The sequence below is a fragment of the Humulus lupulus genome, chromosome 5 (genome assembly GCF_963169125.1).
Source record: "Humulus lupulus chromosome 5, drHumLupu1.1, whole genome shotgun sequence".
Lineage (NCBI taxonomy): Eukaryota > Viridiplantae > Streptophyta > Magnoliopsida > Rosales > Cannabaceae > Humulus > Humulus lupulus.
Window position 1 is genome coordinate 6,426,097 of NC_084797.1, and position 21,020 is coordinate 6,447,116.

Here is a 21,020-nt window from a genome sequence, read left to right on the forward strand (position 1 = left end):
AAAACAGAATGGTCAAGAACCGATATTACAAGACAAGTTAGTTAAAATAACTAACTGTGTAACTAAGTAAGCTCCAAGATGAGACTGTTAAGTAACAGCCGAGCTGAGGTGTTCAATATATTTAACGAAATATAATTTTAAAACTAATTAAAAATAATTTTTTTATATTATATTAATATAAATTTAACTATTATTATTATTATAATATTTAATATCAGACTATATATATTTAATATAAATTCATAGAAAATTGGGGCTTTAGAAGCCCACAGAAACTTGATGGCGTCTCATCTTATAAAAACAAAAACAAAGTTACTGAATTATATATTCATTGTTCACGTTTGTTGTCTATTATTGACGTTGGATAAGCTCTGCAATGCATAGAAGTTTCATAGTTGACTGTTGACTTATAATACGAATATGAAAGAAAACTAATTTTTATTAAAATTGTACATAATTCATTTTATTATATTTATATATATTTTAAAAATTGTGAATTAATTTTTATTAAAATTATAAAAAATATCTACAATTTTATTCTACCTAATATATATGACATAATTTTTCTATAAATGTTTCACTTTGAGCTTTAATGGGTATCTATCATGCTGAAAACTGTTCACGAGTCGAAAACACTGAAAGTGCCACCGGTAAGAATTAAGTGAAGGTAAAATTCATATATATATATATATATAATTAGCAACTTTTTACAACGAAACTTCGTGGTTTCTACAGATGATGTAGCTCTTATTTATTTCGTCATTCGTGGTACACAAAAATTAAAAAAAGACCACTGCCAAGTCTTACGTCTATTAAATTAGAATTTGATGCGTTTTTGGTTAGAAAATATTTACTTGTATATAACACATACTTGGTCATAATTAGCAATAAAACTCCCACTTTCTGTTCTTATTCTTGGAACTCAGAAGCCTTGCTAAAGAAGAACACAACACAAATCTCCAGGTTTTAATTACTTTGCATAATACTACTACAATTTCTCCACATTTATTTGGGCAGGAATAGAAGTCAAAGCTATATGGAAGACAAGAAGGAAGCCAAAATAGAGATGTGGTAAGTTTTTTTCACTCTTCGAGCATATGAAAACATGAATATCAATCTCTTCAAGATTTACTTTTGCATTACTTTGCAATAAATATCAATAGTTCAGTAATAATAATCAATATTAACAGTTATATCATCAAGGATTGTAGTGTTCAGTTTTTTTTTTTGTTTTTTTTGCCCAGCATGGCAGAACCAGACTGGAGCATACAGCACACGATTGGTGCAAGCATGAGGATGAACAGTGGAATAGATCAGAAGAAGAAGAAGAAAGGGTGGACCAAAATAAAGGAAATTCTAATGCAAAAGAGCTGGTTTCTTCCAATGTGGAATAAGATATTTCTTTTGGTTTGTGTTATTGCTGTTACATTAGACCCTTTGTTCTTCTATATTCCCATCATAGACAAGGATAAAAAGTGCATTAAGACTGACAAGAAGCTGAGAAATTCAGTTCTAATTTTAAGAACATTAATGGATACTATTTATATCATAGATATTAGTTGTATCGTAGCTAAAACCTACAAGTCACTAGAAAAAGATCAGATAGTCAAGAGTGTTTCGGCAGTAGCAAAGAAAATCTCTTGGTCTCTCATCTTCGTTGACTTTCTGGCCATTCTACCAGTTCCTCAGGTATGTATATATTATTCTAAGAAACATATATCAGTTTACATTTATAATTATTCAAAATGAAAATTGTTGATGGAGAGACTTATAATAATAATTTCATGTACAATAATTAATTATCTTTTTGTAGGTAATAATTTTAGCTTTTGATGAAGGGAATGAGACCTCGGCATCGTCTAGCAAAAAATTGATAAACACTCTCCTTCTTTTTCAATATTTACCAAGGGTTTTTCGAATCTACCTATCATGTAAAGAACTTGCACAGAACCAAGATTCAGTGACTAGAATTGTTTGGGTTAAGGGTGGACTAAACTTTTTCCTCTACATCCTGGCTAGTCATGTAAGTTCAATCAAACACATAATTCTCCATTTGGTTATATATATATATATGTATTAATTAAGTTTTGTTTAATTATAGTACCACATGATTGTCATATTGTTTATAAGATATCCATATATTTAACTAGTTTAAAATATTATTACTAAATTTCTTAACAACAGTTATTTTGAACGATTATATTTATATGAATTGCTTGCTGTGTTTGATTTAGGTGTTCGGAAGCTTTTGGTACTTTTACTCTTTTCAAAGACAAACCTCATGCTGGCACAGTGCCTGTAAAACACATGGAGAGAAAGAATTATGTGAAAAATTTGAAATTAATAAAATTTGTAATAATGGCACGAGCAAATTCGAACAAAGAAATATGACCAATCTGATCACTAAATACTGTCCAATAAATCCGGGGAATGCAACAATCTTCGATTTTGGGATATTTCTTGAAGCCCTTGAATCCGGTGTGCTAGAATCAATGGATTTTCCTCAAAAGCTCATGAAATGTTTTTGGTGGGGACTACGAAATCTCAGGTTATAATTTATAATTTTCTTTGTTGTTGGTTTCATAACAACTCGATCGTCAATTGACAGCATTGAATAATTTTAAATATGAAATCATTTTATCAAATGTTGCAGTTCGGCTGGTCAAAACCTCGAAACAAGTAGCTATTTTTGGGAGAACTTCTTTGTCGTTTCTATTTCTATCATTGGCTTGCTACTCTTCTTGTATTTAATTGGAAACTTGCAGGTTGGTATATATATATATATATAAATGTATATATAAAATAATATTGTGTATCTACTTACTTAGACTCTTGTGCATTATTGCTTGATCATTAATTATACTTGTGGCATGCATGCATAGACATATTTGCAGTTGTCAACTACAAAATCAGAAGAGTTAGGAGAGAAGATGAGATTGAAAGAACAAGAAATAGAATTTTGGATTGAAAAAAATGGTCTACCAAAGGAAGAAAAGGCTTTAATTATGCAAAAAGTCAAACACAAGTTGAAGGAAAATAGAGAAGTTGATGTTGAGAATCTGCTTTCTATACTTCCTTCCGAAGATAGAAAGCGTATAACGCATCTTTTGTGCTTCCCTTTGCTACAAAAAGTACGTAAATATATATTAAACCCTACTACTACTTACAATATATAGCTAGCTACATAGACTGAGATGTTTCTAACTTTTTCGAGCTTGATTATATGCATATTTTTTAGGTTCCAATGCTTGAAAATATGGAGAGGGAAATACTTGACATGATTTGCGAGAATCTTAAGCCTGTAATCTACACAGAGAGTAGCTACATGATCCGAGAAGGAGACCCACTTGATCGGGTGATTTTCATCACACACGGCACAGCTTGGGCATACACAAACAATGCTAGTGATCATAATGAGGCCTTGAATGTGAGCAGTAGTACAAGAAATAGCAGTACGAGACGCCTCAAGAAATGTGATTTTTTTGGAGAAGAGCTGTTGGAGTGGTCAAGAACTCAATCTCACATCATTCATTTTCCCATTGCGACCATCAATGTCAAGTCCCACACCAAGGTTGAAGCCTTCTCTCTTATGGCCAACGACTTGTTAAATATAGTGAAGAAGAACTATAGGTTCTTCAGGCGGAATATCCCGACCAATCAACCACGGCAGGAGACCTCGGTGCAGTTGGATAATGATGATGATGTGAAGTCACAGAGTTCCAACTATCAGCACTTCCACAAATAGTGGTATATATATATATATATATATAGGCTTTGGATTTTTGTCCCCTTTTATTATAAAAACGGAATGCTTGGATTAATATATAATTGGTTTGATGTATTTAGACTTCTAATAAATATATGTACAATTAATCCGATAATGGTATGTAAAACAAACGTAATACATATTTTATAACAGAAAAAAAAAAATGATTTTTTACATTTTTACTGTGCTTCAAATGTTTTTTTTTTACATGTTTATTAACTTAAGTTTTCAAAAATACGATTTTAATGTTTCAAAATTACTAAAAGACAATTTACACTAAATATCAACCCACAAAACATAACGTTAAAAAAACAACACGACAACAAACTCACAACAATAAAGTGCAACTCATCATACTGTAGCTACAAAAAAAAAAAACAAAAAATTAACACAAAAACAACATCGAAAAACTCATTCTTACATTTTAAAAAAACAACACAAAGCAATATACAATATCAAAAAAGTAACGTAAATGCAACACGACAACAATCTCACAACAACATAGTGCAACCGATAGCTACCCAAAAACAAAATCGAAAAAATTAACACTGTGTTTTTCAAAAAATAACTAAACATGACAATAAGCTAACATACCACAGGTTCTACCTGCTTTATTAACAATATTAATATTAGAGACACTAATTGCATCAACCCAAAAATTAACTAAAAAAACAACAAAAACAACTTCAAAAAAACTTATCATTGCATTCGAAAATGTATCAATAATAAACTTGAAATATTTATATCAAAACAATTAAAAAACAACACAAAAAACAAAATGATATTAGACAACTACACATAAATCTAAACCTAAACAATACGGTATTGAAAAAGCAACTTAAAGTCAACTAGACATCAATCCCACAAAAATAGACTCAATACATTGCATCAACCCAACATAAACTAAAAAACACTACTACAAAAATTACATGCAGTGACTTATGATAGAAAAACATGGTGGGTCGGTTGATGCCAAGCTGACCTCTGGTGTAAGACATGGTAGGTCGGTTGCAAACCGACCTCTGGTGTAAGACATGGTAGATCGGTTGCACACCGACCTCTGGTGTAAGACATGGTAGGTCAGTTGCAAACCAACCTACCATGTCTTACACTAGAGGTCGGTTTGGCGCCAACTGACCTTTGGTGTAAACCATGGTAGGTCTGTTGCACACCGACCTCTGGTGTAAAACATGATAAGTCGGTTCATAGCCGACTTATGGTGTTTTTTTTTATTAAAAAGTGTATTATGCCCCAAAAAATCATGCTTTTTATACAAACAAACTGAACAAAACAAAATAAATATCATAGTAATATAAAATACTTGAATTTGAACTAAGTATCCAAAATAACGAGTCTTATGTTAATTACAAAATGACTTATATAAGCATTGTAAACTATAGTTAGACAACAAAAGTGTGTATATCTTCAAGAAAATCTAGGTTAACATTGTAAGTATATCTCATTAAAAGTCTAAGTTAAAAAAAGTGAGTGGACCTATGTAGTACTCATCAAATCCATGACGCATTGTGCCCATTCTTCACGTACTTCATTGATCTCATCATTTGTTAAAGATTTCTTCCCGCCACACTAATACAAAATCATTGCATGAGTTGAATTAATATACTTAATATTAAGGTAAAGCTATAACTTTAATAATGAATATTTTCACTTACGTTACTAGTTAGCCATCGCATTGAAAACTCATTTGTCACGAAGTCTGTTTACCCAAAAAACGACTGCTGATGATGTGGGAAAGATTTCTCACATTTGGTTGACACGTGGCAGAGTCGAAATAAAGAGATGCCACTACACCAAATACCCTTTCCACAACACATGAATATAATACTAATAGAAAAGTATTATGGTAGAGTATTATATTGGGCAACTTTATGTAAAAAGGCAGTAATATATTTCACCATCCCGCCACTTATAATTTTTTTTTCATTTTTGAGCCCTAAGAATCCCGAGACACCCATCTCCTTTCTCTTCCACATTTCTGAGACCCGAGACACCCATTTTTGAGCTTTCCTTCAACATTTCTCACCCATTTTCTTTCCTTCAACCTTTCCGAGACCCATTTCCTTCAACATATCGACACAAAGAAGAGACCCATTTCTTCGGCTTGGTCGTACGGTCTCCGAACTCCTCACTCTCTCTCTCTCTCTCTCGTCTTTCTCTATCTCTCTGTCAACCTTCAATTTCCAGTCGTTGGGCTTCTCAAATTTGTTCTTCTATTCAGTCTTGGCAAGCCAGGTAAGTATTTAGTTTCTGCCTCTGCTTCGTCTTCTGTTAATTCCATCAAACAATCTCAGCCCTTGGATTCTCGTGAAGGTTACTGTCTTTTCCTGTTTTCCTCAGTTGTAATTGAGTTAGGTTTTTGGTCTTTGAGTGATCGGTCCTTTGTTATTAGGATTTTGGTGCAATGCTTTTTTTGTAGTTGTTTAGTGTTTAACTTCATTTATATTTTTTCCAAATTAGCAGTGAGGTGCGAACTTAAAGGGGCCAATATATATATATATATTTTTTTTACTTCAATGATTTGGTCATTTTCTAGTTATTTCACTTTCTCCTTTGCCTAATTTTGAGTCCTTGCAGTCAATGAAGACATGCTTATGTCTCTGGCTCACCAGAAGTACAAAGCTGGAAACTACAAGCAAGCATTAGAGCATAGTAATGCCATTTATATAAATCCTCGGAGAAAGTGAAATAAGAACTACAAGCAAGCATTAGAGCATAGTAATGCCATTTATATAAATCATATATGAAAGAAATCCTCGGAGCACAGATAATCTCCTTCTCTTGGGTGCAGTCCATTATCAGGTTCTCAATGAAGCTTATTAGCATTCATGTATTTTCTCAATATATGTACGATCTTCAGTGCTTTCTAGCTTGTAAGTGAATTTACTTGCACCTGATTCTTAAATTTTATTTTATTCTGTTTTAGCTACATGATTTTGATACGTGCATTGCAAAAAATGAAGAAGCTATTTAAATTGATCCTCGCTTTGCTGAGTGTTATGGAAACATGGCAAATGCTTGGAAGGTAATCTTTAGTATCTTTTATGGTTCCACTGTCACTGCTGCAGGAGAAGGGAACATTGTCTGTGACAACAAGACTTTCTGCTCCTTTTAACAATTTAGCAATTATATATAAACAGCAGGTAATCATATATTTATATCATGCTTGTAATGCTTGCTTATATTTGTTTTGGGAAAATACTTAATTATACAATATTTTTTTCTTTCCAAATGGAGAAAGGTTATCATCTATAAAATGGTCACCTTGATTTGTTTTGTTTCTTGCTCTGCCTTTTCCAACTAAGAGAAGATGGCATTGGTAATTTTAAGTTATATGGTTACAGCGAACGTTTTGGTTATATGGTTGGTGTTTAGTCTGTTTTGCTTTCCGGTTTCATTCTGTATTATTCTATTTCCTTTTGTATAAAAGAATATATTTCTTCTTCTCTTCACAATTCGGTTTTTTCTATTAACTAAAGTTTGTTTCTTATATAATAATATAAAAAAAATACTACAAGGCAATTACACAGATGATGTATCTTGCCATAATGAAGTTCTCCGAATTGATCCTTTGGCGGCGATGCACTTGTTAATAGAGGGAACACATATAAAGAGATTGGGAGAGTTAATGAAGCCATTCAAGATTATATTCGAGCCATCAATATCCGACCTTCAATGGGAGAAGCTCATGCTAATCTAGCTTCTGCTTACAAGGTGTAGAGTCAAAGAACTTTACTTAGCTAGTTAGATAATAGTAGTAATAGTAATAGTAATAGCTAGTAGTAGTTATAGTATGTTTATTATTGTGGATTTTGGTTCAAGCCGGGATTTAGTTGGAAACTCCTAGCAATAGTTATGGATTTTATAAGTTTAACCTATAGTTTAAGAATATTAATTATAACATAAGGTTTGATTAATATTGCTGGTTATTAATATGATTATTATTATAACCTAAGGTTTAGATAGAGCCAATAGGATTATGACACTTGTCATATGCATGATTATTAAGGAATCATTATTTTAATAAGGGAAATATAAGACTTAGTCTTCACCAGAATCTGTTAGGAGCATGATATTTATTTAGATATTTAGACTCACAATTTTATTTATTTGTGGATTAGGTTGTTATTTAGATAATTAAATAGATTTTTTTTTCGTAACTTTAGGGTACTGTAACTTCCGACCTATTTTTGACCCAGTTATGTTATGAATTTCGAAAAATAGTATATCTAAAAAGTTGTAGATAATTTAATTAGATTTCTAATGGTATAAAGATATTCTAAATCGGAGTCATACAGCTCCAGATATGTTGATTTTACTGTAGGTTAGTTTAGAGTTACGAGATTTAGAAAGTTAGAAGTTAGGATTCTATTTTAAATTAAAATTTAAATTTGGATTATAATTAGAAGATTTTTATTCCTTAGGATTCTATTTTAAATTTAAATTTAAATTTGGATTATAATTAGAAGATTTTTATTCCGAGAACTCTATAAATAGGACCTAGCACCAAGCCTTTTCATTCATTCTTCAAGCATTGATCAGAACCTTCTAGGTGCTAGTGAGACTATAGAGTGATAAACACTTGGGTTGGGGTTATAAGCTTTGTCATTCTAAGCTTATTAGACACTTGGGAAGTAAGGTTCATAGAGTGTATTTCAGTTTTGAGGTGTAGTTCGGTCATAGCGATTTCAAAGGTATTCCTATTCTTAGTTCCTTTTCTGTATTGTTTCATTAGTTCTTATAGTTTTTCTCTACTCAATTCCTAACCCAATCTTCTCTATTCTTGGTTAGGCATCTAAGTTCTTCGAACTTGAGATTTATTGTTGGTAAGTATCTTCTTGATGGTTTAGTTCATTCCTCTTCATCTCTTTCTTTTAGAAAACTCACATCTCTATTAATGGTTTTTAGGAGTGTTCCAAAATCCTGACCTTGTTCTCATCATCCCGGTATTTTGGTAAGGAAAATAGGCTAGATCTTGTATGTTTGTATGATATGTTATGTTTTTATGTTATGTTATGTTTGATATGTTATGATAAGTTTATGTTTTTATATGTTATGTTATGATTTACCCTACCTCAAATATTAGACAGGGGATGTAGATGGGTTATCATACACTACATGTGATCTAACCTACCTCAAATATTAGACAGGGGACGTAGATGGTTTATCACATGTCATAATGGCCATTATTAGTATAGTATTATATAGTATATGTTATGATATGTTTTTAGCATATGTTATGATATGATTTTATGTGTATGTTTATGTGGTTAGTAGTTTTTCCTTGCTGGGCATTAGGCTCATTCCTTTATGTTTATATATGCAGGAAAATAATTATGGCGGCGGAAAGATTCTTGGCAGCTTGAGGATGTGTATTGAGGCAGGATGGAATCGGTGGATTGCGCGTTCGATTTGAGGATGAAGTTTTTAACCTTATTCTTTATTTTGGTTAGGAAATCTAAGAACTTGCACATAAGTTTTTGGTAAGTATACTCTTATTGGTTTAGTCCTTCCATTCTTTTCATTCCTTTTCTTCAATTTACTCACCCTGTTATAAATGGTTTTTAGGAGTTGTAATGACCCACTACTCTAGACTTTTGGACCATTATCGAAAACTATACATACTAATCCTTAATAAAACTTACAAGTGAAAATACCATAACTTTATTAAGAAACTTGTAAGAATAAGAGTTAAACTTACAAAATATCATGTAGGATATGGGATCCCATTGTTTTAAAAACAAAACAAAACATAATTTAAATAAAAAGGAAATTACATAATAAGTGCGGAAAAATACATGTAAAAACCATAAAGACAAAACTACATCCTCGAATCGTAACGCTCGGCTCTTGAATCCATTCCGCCTCAATACACATTCTCCAAGCTACCAAGAACCTTTCCCGCCACTAAGTCTATTTTCCTGCACATATAAACAAAAAGGAATGAGCCTAATGCCCAGCAAGGAAAAATCTAACACATAGTTCATATACATAAATTTCATAAGAAACATAAAAAAACATAACATAACACTTATATCATACACATACTATAATGGCCATTATTACTTGGGGTCCCATAGACTAAACAAGTCATATGCCCATTAGATTAGTGGGGTCCTACTAGCTAAGCAGGTCATATGCCCATAATCCATTTGGGGCTTGTTAGTCATATGGGTCATATGCCCAAGCCTACATACATACATAACATAACACATTTCATAACATAAAAACATAAGATAACATATAAACATATAACATATGAATTCTATCCTATTTTCCTTACCAAAGTTACCGGGATAAGAGGACAGAGCTGGGACTTTAGAACACTCCTAAGAACCATTTGAAAAAGAGTGAGTATAGTGAAGAAGAGAAATGAAAGGAATGGAAGGACTAAACCATTGAGAAAATACTTACCAAAAACTTATGTGCAAGTTCTTAGATTTCCTAACCAAAATAAGAATAAGGTTAGAATGAGTAGAAGGCTATGAGAACTTTTAAAGAAAAAGTATAGAAACGAACTAGAGTTTGGGTTACCTTGGAGACTTGTAAGACCAATCTAAATCTTGAACAGAAATAATATAAAACCTTACTTCCCCAAGTGTTTGATAAGCTTATGATGATCAAGCTTATGATTCCCAACCCAAGTGTTTACACTCTCACACTCACCTAGCAACTTGCAGCCTCTGAACTTAGAGCAAAAGATGAATAATGGATGGGTACTAGGTCCTATTTATAGAGTTTAGGAATGAAAAGATCTTAATTTAACTTGAATAAAAATAATGGTTTTTTAAGTGAAAATAATTTGAATTATCGTTCAGCAGAGGCTGAAGACTCGTTCAAAAAGGTGCTGGACTTATCAGGAGGTTGAAGGTTTGAATGGGAAACGATTTTGAAAACATTCAAAATATGCTGAAGGAGGCGATATATGGCCCCTTATAGGCAATATATCGTCTGGACCATTATGCCCGAGGCAAACGTACATGGTTTCGTGTTTTCCGTATCTACGTGCTGCGATATATCGGCATACGCTGATTATTTAAACACGAAATTACACATTTTTAGCTTAATTTGAATTGAGTAAACAGCCTTGACTAAGCCCTCAAACGTTTTCAAAGCTGCTGACTGACCTTAGAGCATTCAAACTTTACCCTTAATAAATTTAATCCTCAAAATACTTAATCATTAATAACCCATACATAACATGTGCTATAATCCTATTGGTTCTTATCTAAAACTTATAGTATAATAAATATTATCCTCAATATCAGTCATATTAATCAAACCTTAGGTTAAAATTAATATTCTTAAACTATAGGTTAAACTTAGAAAATCTATAAGTACTAATATGAGTGTCCAAATAAATCCCGGTCTGAACAATAAATCCACAGTCATAAAGATAATACTATAATTACTATAATACTACTATCTAACTAGCTAAGTAAAGTTCTTGGACACTACAGGAGTGTTCCAAAGTCCCAACTCTTTCCTCATATCCCGGTAATCTTGGTAAGGAAAATAGGATAGACTTTATATGTTATATGTTTTTATATGTTATCTTATGATTTTATGTTATGCAATATGTTATGATAAGTATGATTGTAGACTTGGGCATATGACCCATATGACTAACAAGCCCCGAATAGATTAGGGGCATATGACTTGCTTAGCTAGCAAGACCCCACTAATCTAATGGGCATATGACTTGTTTAGTCTATGGGACCCCAAGTAATAATGGCCATTATAGTTTGTGTATGATATAAGTGTTATGTTATGTTTTTATGAAATTTATGTATATGGACTATGTGTTAGTTTTTTCCTTGTTGGGCATTAGGCTTACTCCTTTTTGTTTATATGTGCAGGAAAATAGTCTTAGTTGCGGGAAAGGTTCTTGGAAGCTTGGAGAATGTGTATTGAGGCGGAATGGATTTAAGAGCCGAGCGTTTCGATTCGAGGATGTAGTTTTGTTTCTTATGGTTTTTACATGTATTTTTCCGCATTTTGTTATGTAAATCTCTTTTTAATTATGTCATGTTTTGATTTTAAAACAATGGGATCCCATATCCTACTTGATATTTTATGTAAGTTTAACTTTATTTTTGCAAGTTTCCTAATCAAGTTATGGTCTTTTCATTTGTAAAGTTTTATTAAGGATTAATATTTATGTATAGTTTTCGTTAATGGTCCAACAGTCTAGAGTAGTTGGGTCATTACAGACTCAATCCTCTATAGACGGTCTACAATGAGATAGGACTAAAATACCATTTTACCCCTCATTGTATTTTATCCTTAAAACACTTAGTTGCTTGTAAATGATATTTCAGTAAACTAATTTAATTACTGAAATGAGATCTCTATCATTTAACACCTTGAACCAAACTAAAAGGAAACCATCGTTTCACTTCTTCATCAGAAGCTATAGATGTTCATATCTATGATTAACACTCCCACTCAATTATACTACCGAGTTCCCAAGATGTAAGTATGGGCTAGTCCGTAGGGTAAGCTGGTAACGAACAAGTTAAAGAACTCAAATAATACAATCAGTTAGAATACTAACCACTCAGAATTGAGATTGAATTGACCTATGGTCAACTATATGATATGACTAGAATAGATAATAACGGTATGTTTACTTATCTTATCAACTGTCAATATCGGTCATGTCCGATGTAACAAATACATATGATCTTATCTACTTTGCTAATGTTCTGGAAAGAACATAACACTATAATGTGTAAGTAGATCAAATCGTAGTTTGGCAAGTTAGTGTAAATCCGGTGCACTGACTAATCTTAGGACTAACTTATTTTGAACATATAATCATATTTATATTCCACTGTGATTACGTCACTATAAATAAGATTAGCTATATGCTCGGGATTTAATAGAAGTTTATATTAAAAAAATAATCATGAAAATAAAACATGTGAGCAAAGTGATTGACCAAGTCAAAAAATGATTTCTATTCTTTTATTGATAATAAAATGAGATTACAAAGAATTTGGGTTTTAATTAGGGCATAAAACCCCAACAGATCTGAATAGAACTTCTTTAGCCAGACTATTTCCTTAGCTGCTTCTGATGTGGCTATGTACTCAGCCTCCATGGTGGAATCTGAGATTGCAGACTGCTTTACGCTTCTCCAAATCACAGCTCCACCCCCAAGAGTAAACACCATTCCAGAGGTAGACTTTCTGTCATCGACATCAGTCTGAAAATCTGAATCGGTGTAGCCTACAGGGTTCAGAACACCACCCTTGTAGACTAACATATAATCCCTAGTCTGTCTCAAATACTTCAGGATATGCTTAACTGTTATCCAATGTTCCGGTCCTGGGTTTGACTGATACTTGCTCACTACTCCCACTGCATAGCAGATATCTGGTCTAGTACATAACATGGCATACATCAAACTTCCAACTGCAGATGCGTAAGGAACTTTTCTCATTGCATCTTCCTCTTCAGGATTCTAGGGAGACTGCTTCTTTGAAAGATGAATTCCATGGGGGGACGGTAGACGCCTTTTCTTGGAATTTGTCATTGAGAAACGTTCAAGCACTTTATCAATGTAAGCTGCTTGAGATAGAGCTAAAAGTTTGTTCTTTCTATCCCTGATGATCTGGATACCTAGAACATAACTTGCTTCACCCAAATCCTTCATCTGGAATTGAGTGCTCAGCCAATTCTTCACATCTGATAATTTCTTAACATTGTTCCAATGAGTAAGATATCATCTACATAAAGAACCAGGAATACCACTATTTGATTTGCCTTCAGTTGGTAAACACAAGGCTCATCAATATTTTGTTCAAAGCCATAGGTTTTGATTACACTACTACAAATATAGGTTTTCTCTGTGGTTTTTTTTAAACAATAAATAAAAAGCGCAGTGAAAAGGTTTGAAAGAGTCAAAAAAATTATATTTAATGTCCGCGCCCTATTTTATTGCTGTTTTTAAAAAAAACGCAGTGAAAGGTTTGAATGGGACACTTTTCTCCGCGGTTTTATACCCAAAACCGCAGAGAAAAGTCCACTTTTCTCTGCGGTTTTGGGTATAAAACCGCGGAGAAAGGTGGTCTTCACCCACTAAAGCACAAAAACCTATTTTTCCCACTCATTTGCTCATCTTCTTCTTTGTTGAAGTCACGGCCGAAGCTCTCTCCCACCATGCCGTCCCTACCCACGGTAAGCCCCACATTGTCTATTTCTTTTTGTTTTTTTTTCCATTTCCTTGCATATTAAAGCTTGAAATCATGTATATATACTTAATCTTGAGTTATTTTGAAGTTTTAGGGTAAAAATGAAGAAATATTGTGTGGGTTTAATGGTGGTTTCTATGTATGTTTATATGGTTATTTTTTGTAATATTTTTGAAATTTTATATAGGATTGGAGGACATTTTCATTGTTTAAAACGTGTATTGATCACTAAAACTTGATTTCTTTAATGTATATTTCGGTTTAGGGTATTTTTGTATTATTTTATTTAGAATAATGTTGTTTACATAATTTTTTATATTAAAAATTAGTGCTTGCATAATTTTGTATATTATTTAAATAATGATTTTTGTAAAGTATATTTTTGTTAATTATATTATTTTAGGATAAATTCAATTACCATATATTTACTAATGTTTAACTTTTTATTGTAGGAAATATTTGTTTGAGTGTGAGCTCCCACTCAAGGTTGAAATATTTGTTCGAGGTTGAAATTGGTGAATATTAATTTTTAAGGTAAGTAGTAATTACTACTTAATTTTTTATTTTTATTTTTTATATTTACAAACTATTGTTAGAGGAGTTTGAATATATTAGATATTCATCCATAGTGAATTAGGTTCTGAGATAAAATTGTGTGCTGCGGAGATAACAGAAGGTTGAGAACATGTGTGCCTTAGTGAAGTAGGATCTGTGAATTTTCTGTGTGCTGCGGTGACTTATGGTTGAGAACATGCATGTTGTTTGTTATAATTTTTGTTTGATGTGAATTTATAGGTAGATAACTTGGGATATGCTATAAATACAGAGGAAACTCTGCCCAATTTTTTTTTTGATGATATTAGTTGAACATGTTTTATAAGTTACTATATATAATAATAATGTTTTTGTTTTTGTTGAAATTTTAAATACATATGAATTTTGGATATGTTATAGAAATAAATGAAACTCTGTCCATTTCATTTTATAATTTTGTGATTATTTATTTGTATAATGCATTAACACTTGTGATTATTTATTTGTTTAATGCATTAAAACTAGTAATTTGTGTGATGCAGATGGCGGATAAAAGAGATGACAAAGAGAAACAACAAGGTCGTGGTAAAACAAGAATGAGTCACATGACCTAACAAAAAGTCAAAGGAATCAAGAAAAATCTTCAATGGAACGATTTGGGACAACCAATAGGTGATGTGTATACAAACATGATATCATATCTTGGATCTAGAGTACGAGCCACGATTTCTATCAACTCAGGTGATTGGAGGAAGGTCCCACAAGATTTGAAAGATGGTCTATGGGAGGATATCATTGTAAGAAATTATCATTATGATATTTATTTATTTATTTATTTATGTGTGATATCTAAATTTAATAATTACTTTTCTTAATTATATTCTCAGGGTGGTCACAACATTCCTCAAACCTTCAAACGTGAGATTTTGAAAAAAGCTGGTCAAATAATGAGAGATTTTAAAAGTGAACTCACTACCGAGTACATCAAACCTTTGGCTGAAATGGGTATGATGGAAGAACTCAAATTTCCCCCAAAGAGGTATAGCGATATAATTGACGAGAGAGAATGGTTACAATTTGTAACTAGTCGTCTAAGTCCAGAGTTTCAAATAGTGCATCAAGAACAAAAAAAACGTGCATTACTAATGAAGTCAAGGCATCGAACCTCTCGTAGAGGAATGGCTAATATAAGAGAAGATTTGGTAAGTATATTTGATATTATAGTTTAAATAATGGTTGATATTATCGCAACATATAACTATAATTATCTTGTACAATGCAGAAAAAAGAACGAAATATTCAAAATCCAGAGAGGTATCAAGTTTGACTTAGATCGCGTGAAAAAAATAAAGTTCTTGTGACAGAGCTAGACTGACAAATTGCCAAAAAGATAGTAAGTTTTCTAAGGTTTCAGAATCAATATATTGTTTTTATTTATATAAACTAATTTAACCAAATAATATCTTGAGTAGGAGGACGTCAAAGAAAAATTGATTCGTGGCGAAATTACAGCTCAGGGTCGAGATGACATCTTGACTCAAGTATTAGGGACACCAGAACACCCAGGTCGTGCTCGAGCTGGCGGGTATGATAATTTATAATAGTTGTTTTCTTTTAAGAATTATTTAGATTGGTTTATTGATGGACTTTATTGATTTTTTTTGTAGGTTCACTGCGACTGTTTCCAAAATGTTTGGAAAAAAACATAAAACAATGACTGCAAGAGAGGAGATTGCTCGACTAAAAGCTGAGATTGAAGAGCTAAAAAGACATAAATTTAGCACAGAAGAGGAATTAGCTCAAAATGAAGAATATAATGAGGAAAACGATGAGTGTGGATACTACGATGAAGGGCAATTTGATGAGGGACAATATTATGAGAATACAAGTGATGAAGTCTATCGACCTGCCCCCAACGCAGATGATCATTTTCATCAAACCGAAGACTATCCTTTTGATGAAGATGATGGATCATCAATTTATGAGTCTCCGCCACCACCGAGCTATGAAGTTTATTTGTGTTCTGATAATATTGACAATGTGGTGGCTAAGGGTGTACTCATTGTACCAAACATGGGTAGCCAAATTACCGTCCATGGAAATGTACTTGATGATTCAGTTGCGAGGGTTTGGCTTATAGATGTCTTACAAGAAGAAGCTGAGATCCCTATTCCCTTTGGTAACGTACGATATGTTGGGGACGCACGAGACACATTCCTGCCTTGGCCTAAAAATTTAATTGTGGCTTGTCAGGTATAAAATTATTTGCTTAGATATTTAAATTTTATTTTTAAATGAGTACACTATATTGATATGTTTAATGCTATTATGTAGGGTCCATCTTCATCTAATCACAAATCCCTATCACCAAGCCCACATTTATCATCAGTTGGATCTCACGTAGTCATCCCCGCTGAAATAACTCAACCAGAACCTTCAAATTGGTTAACAGATAACCAATGGGACAAAATTGATCTGAGTCTAAAATTTATAGTGAAGGAGTATTATTCCAATAAAGGAATAGATGGGGTTGTACAAGTTCCCGTTGACCCGTAGTTTATAGGAGAACGCGAGGCTATCTTCATCACTTCGGAAGACGTTTATCAAGCAGCCTCCATGGATAATATTGGATCCTCAGCTATGCTGTTTGGTATGAGGTATGTATCAATCCGTTATGTCATTACAAACTATTAGAGGAGTTTGAATATATTAGATATTCATCCGTAATGAAGTAAGTTCTGAGATGAAATTGTGTGCTACGGAGATAACAGAAGGTTGAGAACATGTGTGTCTTAGTGAAGTAAGTTCTGCGAATTTTGTGTGTTGCGGTGGGTTATGGTTGAGAACATGCATGTTGTTTGTTGTATGCTTTGTCTGAATTGAATTTATAGGTTCTAATAATTTTGGATATGCTATAGAAACAGAGGAAACTCTGCCCAAATTTTTTTTGACGATATTAATTTATTAATTGAAAATGTAATATGAATGATTGATTCTCTATAGATGCATTTGGGAAAGCATGCACCCAAATTCATGACAATTATATAAATTTTTTGACACCGGACATCTTTCTATTGGCAATGATGAAAGTAAAAACTATACGGTGGATCTTATAGCCAAATGGATGATGACTATGGATAGACGAGGGCAAATATATTTCATTCCTTGGATTGTTGAGTAAGAACGAACTACTTAAACATTATCACTACTATGGTTGAATTTTAATTTTATAATAATCATATTTTATTATTATTTTAGTCGACATTGGATGTTGGTGCTCGTGATGATGCAGGGGATGACCATAATTTTGGACCCTTTAAAAAATCATAAATCTCCACCAATAATTACGGAGGTTATGGAAAAGTAAGTTCTTCAATTGTAATGTATGCATTATTAATTTTTAAAAGTTGAGAGCATAATATGTATTTAATTAATTTTAATTTTTGTAGAGCATACGCACAATGTTTGGAAAATGAATACATCGGCACATTTACAAAATTGGTGAGAGGTTCTTGTCCAAAACAACCTGAAAGTCATGAATGTAGTTATTATGTACTAAGATACATTTATGATCTTGTAAATGCACCGAATCCAGCTGAATTTATCAATAAGAAAGTATGTTATATTTTAAACTCTTTTTTGCTTAAGAAAAACTAGATATAGTATTTAATTATCTAGTCTATATTAACTTTTCAATTTTGCAGTGATTTGACAAAAAGCAATTCAATGTCAAAGAGGATCTACTACCACTACAAAGTGATTGGTTAGCTAGATTAATGCCATTTGCTTATGAAATCTAAATTTTTGTATGTATGTAAGATTAAAGTGCTAACTTATATTGGTTAGAATGATTAAAGTCTTTGATTCATTACTAGCCAATTATTTTGTATTAGATATGAAATTTATATATAACAATTTAACAAATTAGTTATACTATTGAAAATAATTATTTATAATTAAAATTGAAAATTAATTTTTTTTATTAAAAATGCTGGGTTATCAACCGAAATTGATTTTTTTTTTTTTATTAAGCTCTTTTCTCCGCGGTTGTAGTAAGCCAACCGCGGAGAAAAGAGAGCTTTCTCTGCGGTTGTAATAAGCAAACCGCAGAGAAACTTTTCTCTGCAGTTTGCATATTACAACCGCAGAGAATGCTCTCTTTTCTCCGCGGTTGGCTTACTACAACCGCAGAGAAAAGTGTAGCTTTTCTCCGCGGTTTGCGTAACACTTTTCAATGCGGTCCAATACACTGCGCTTTTCAATACTCTCGAAAACCGCAATGTATTGAGTAAAAAAACCGCAGAGAAAGGCCTTTTTTGTAGTAGTGTTATTTCATCAAACCTAAGATTCCAGGAACGAGAAGCTTGCTTAAGTCCATAGATGGACCTATTTAACTTACAAACTTTTCCTTCTTGTCCAGATACTTTAAATCCTTCTGGCTGATCCATATAAATGACCTCGTCAAGCTTTCCATTAAGAAAAGTTGTCTTGACGTCCATTTGCCAAATCTCATAGTCGAGAGCGGCTGCTATGGATAGGAGGATGCGAATGGATTTGAGCATGGCTACCGGACTAAAAGTTTCCTCATAGTCCACGCATTCTCTTTGGGTATAACCCTTTGCCACTAATCGAGCTTTATAAGTCTCGATATTTCCATCAACACCTCGTTTCTTCTTGTAGATCCACTTGCACCCAATGGCCCTAAAGTCACTAGGTGCTTCCACAAGATCCCAGACGGAATTTGAGTACATAGACTCCATTTCTTGTTTCATGGCTTCGAGCCATAGTTCCTTTTCAGGGCTAGCCATTGCCTGTTTGAAAGACAATGGATCATCATCACTAGTGTCACCAACAACCATATTGGTTTCACCATCCAAACCATAGCGAACTGGGTTTCTAGAAACCCTCCCACTACGACGAGGTCCGTGACTGTTTGCTCAGGAACAGTGGTACTTTCTTCATTTAAATCGACTTGCGTCGGTTGTACATGAAGAGTGGGAATTTCATCATCAACTCGCGTTGATGACGATGGAACATTGGTTAGAGTCAATTCTTTAACCATCTCCTCTAAAACTACTTTGCTGCGAGGTTTAAAGTTCTAGACATAGTCATTTTCCAAAAAAGTAGCATTTGTAGAAGTAAACACTTTATTTTCTGAATGACTATAGAAAAGTCCACCCCGAGTACCTTTAGGATAGCCAACAAACATGCAAACTTCAGTTCGTGGTTCTAGCTTTCCCTCCTTTTTCCTTAGGACGTGAGCGGGACACCCCCAGATTCTATAATGGCGTAAACTAGGTTCACGACCATTCCAGCGTTCTAAAGGTGTTTTGGGGATTGATTTTGACGGCACGACATTGAGAAAATTAATTTAGAATTAATTTGTTGCTAATCAATATTTAGGTTTAACTAATATAATGAACCTATACAATTAAGTCCAACTCAGGTAAATGAGCCTTAACAATTGGGTTTGTATGGAGGAGGGCTGGGCCTAGTATGTCGTTCCCACTACAAAGGCCCCCTATCTTCCATACAAGGCCCAAAAGACATGAATTTAAACCTTCATTTTATTAATTGTTATTAATTGATTAGGCCCATTATAATCATGCAAAGAAAATGGGCCTTCACAAGTGGAATCACCCACAAGAGAGGAATTTAAACTTTACATTTTCTAATGGGCCCAAATAAAACCTATCATTTTATGAATATTTTATTTGGAAAAATACCATATATCTTACAAACATATGGGCCACTATATGCATCTAAGCCCAATTGCAAAAATACCACATATAGTGCAAACAGACATGTTATAGATTTGCTACCACATCGATTGCAAAGCATACCATGAGGTATGTAAACACGTGAACAAAATGAGTGAAGGAACGCTACGGTACTTAGAGCATTTTTCAAAATTTATGTTTTGTTAAATCAAACCAAAATACTATGCTAAGTTCGGTCATGCAAACATGTATTATAATAAAAGAAACATTATAATATCAATAAGGCAATTATTTACACCGCGAGCATTAGTGCTCGGATGTAAATATGAAATTAAAAGGAAAAAACCTTTACACTGCGAGCAGTACTGCTCGGCTGTAATTGTTCAAATATGAGTAAATAAGCTGCCCTCGCAGCAATAAAAGAAAATTGTCTTTACAAGTAGGCCCGTGGGCCATAAAAATTGTGAAAGATAAAAAGAGAATTATTGAGGAGCAGGAGGGTCTTTTGGAGTAGGAGCACTCTTATCAGCCGATGGATCAGCCTTAGCACCAGCAGCAGGGGTCTTGGCCTTAGCTCTCTCCTCTGCCTCCAACCGAGCAGTGCACTGTGCCATCAGCGTTCTTTGCAACTTCTCGGAGAGGTAGTCGATTTTGGCACCTCGGTTGTGTTTCCAGAAATCGTAGAAACTTAGGAAGGTGGCTTCCTTGTACTTCTTCATATTTCTGGCCCCGTCCTCCTCAAGCTCCTGAATGCGCCCTTCAAGCTCCTGAATGCGCCCTTCG

General features: G+C 33.2%; 2 protein-coding genes across 3 annotated transcripts; both read left to right on the forward strand.

Annotated features, from left to right (window-relative positions):
* The first annotated feature begins 756 nt into the window (after positions 1 to 756).
* Positions 757 to 3,841, forward strand: LOC133834306 (cyclic nucleotide-gated ion channel 1-like). Of its 2 annotated transcripts, XM_062263880.1 has the most exons (8): positions 757 to 963; positions 1,018 to 1,071; positions 1,245 to 1,689; positions 1,814 to 2,023; positions 2,235 to 2,548; positions 2,654 to 2,765; positions 2,883 to 3,131; positions 3,239 to 3,841. In XM_062263880.1, the coding sequence occupies exons 2-8, from the start codon at positions 1,037 to 1,039 to the stop codon at positions 3,743 to 3,745; spliced, it is 1,872 nt and encodes a 623-aa protein (XP_062119864.1). In that variant the 5' UTR covers positions 757 to 963; positions 1,018 to 1,036; the 3' UTR covers positions 3,746 to 3,841. The 2 variants fall into 2 exon arrangements, with proteins under 2 accessions (XP_062119864.1, XP_062119863.1); XM_062263879.1 differs by having other exon boundaries at positions 757 to 1,071.
* A 12,365-nt stretch (positions 3,842 to 16,206) lies between these two features.
* LOC133780226 (uncharacterized) lies at positions 16,207 to 17,655 on the forward strand. Its single transcript, XM_062220086.1, has 3 exons — positions 16,207 to 16,770; positions 16,852 to 17,174; positions 17,521 to 17,655. The coding sequence occupies exons 1-2, from the start codon at positions 16,207 to 16,209 to the stop codon at positions 17,071 to 17,073; spliced, it is 786 nt and encodes a 261-aa protein (XP_062076070.1). The 3' UTR covers positions 17,074 to 17,174; positions 17,521 to 17,655.
* The last annotated feature ends 3,365 nt before the right edge of the window (positions 17,656 to 21,020 follow it).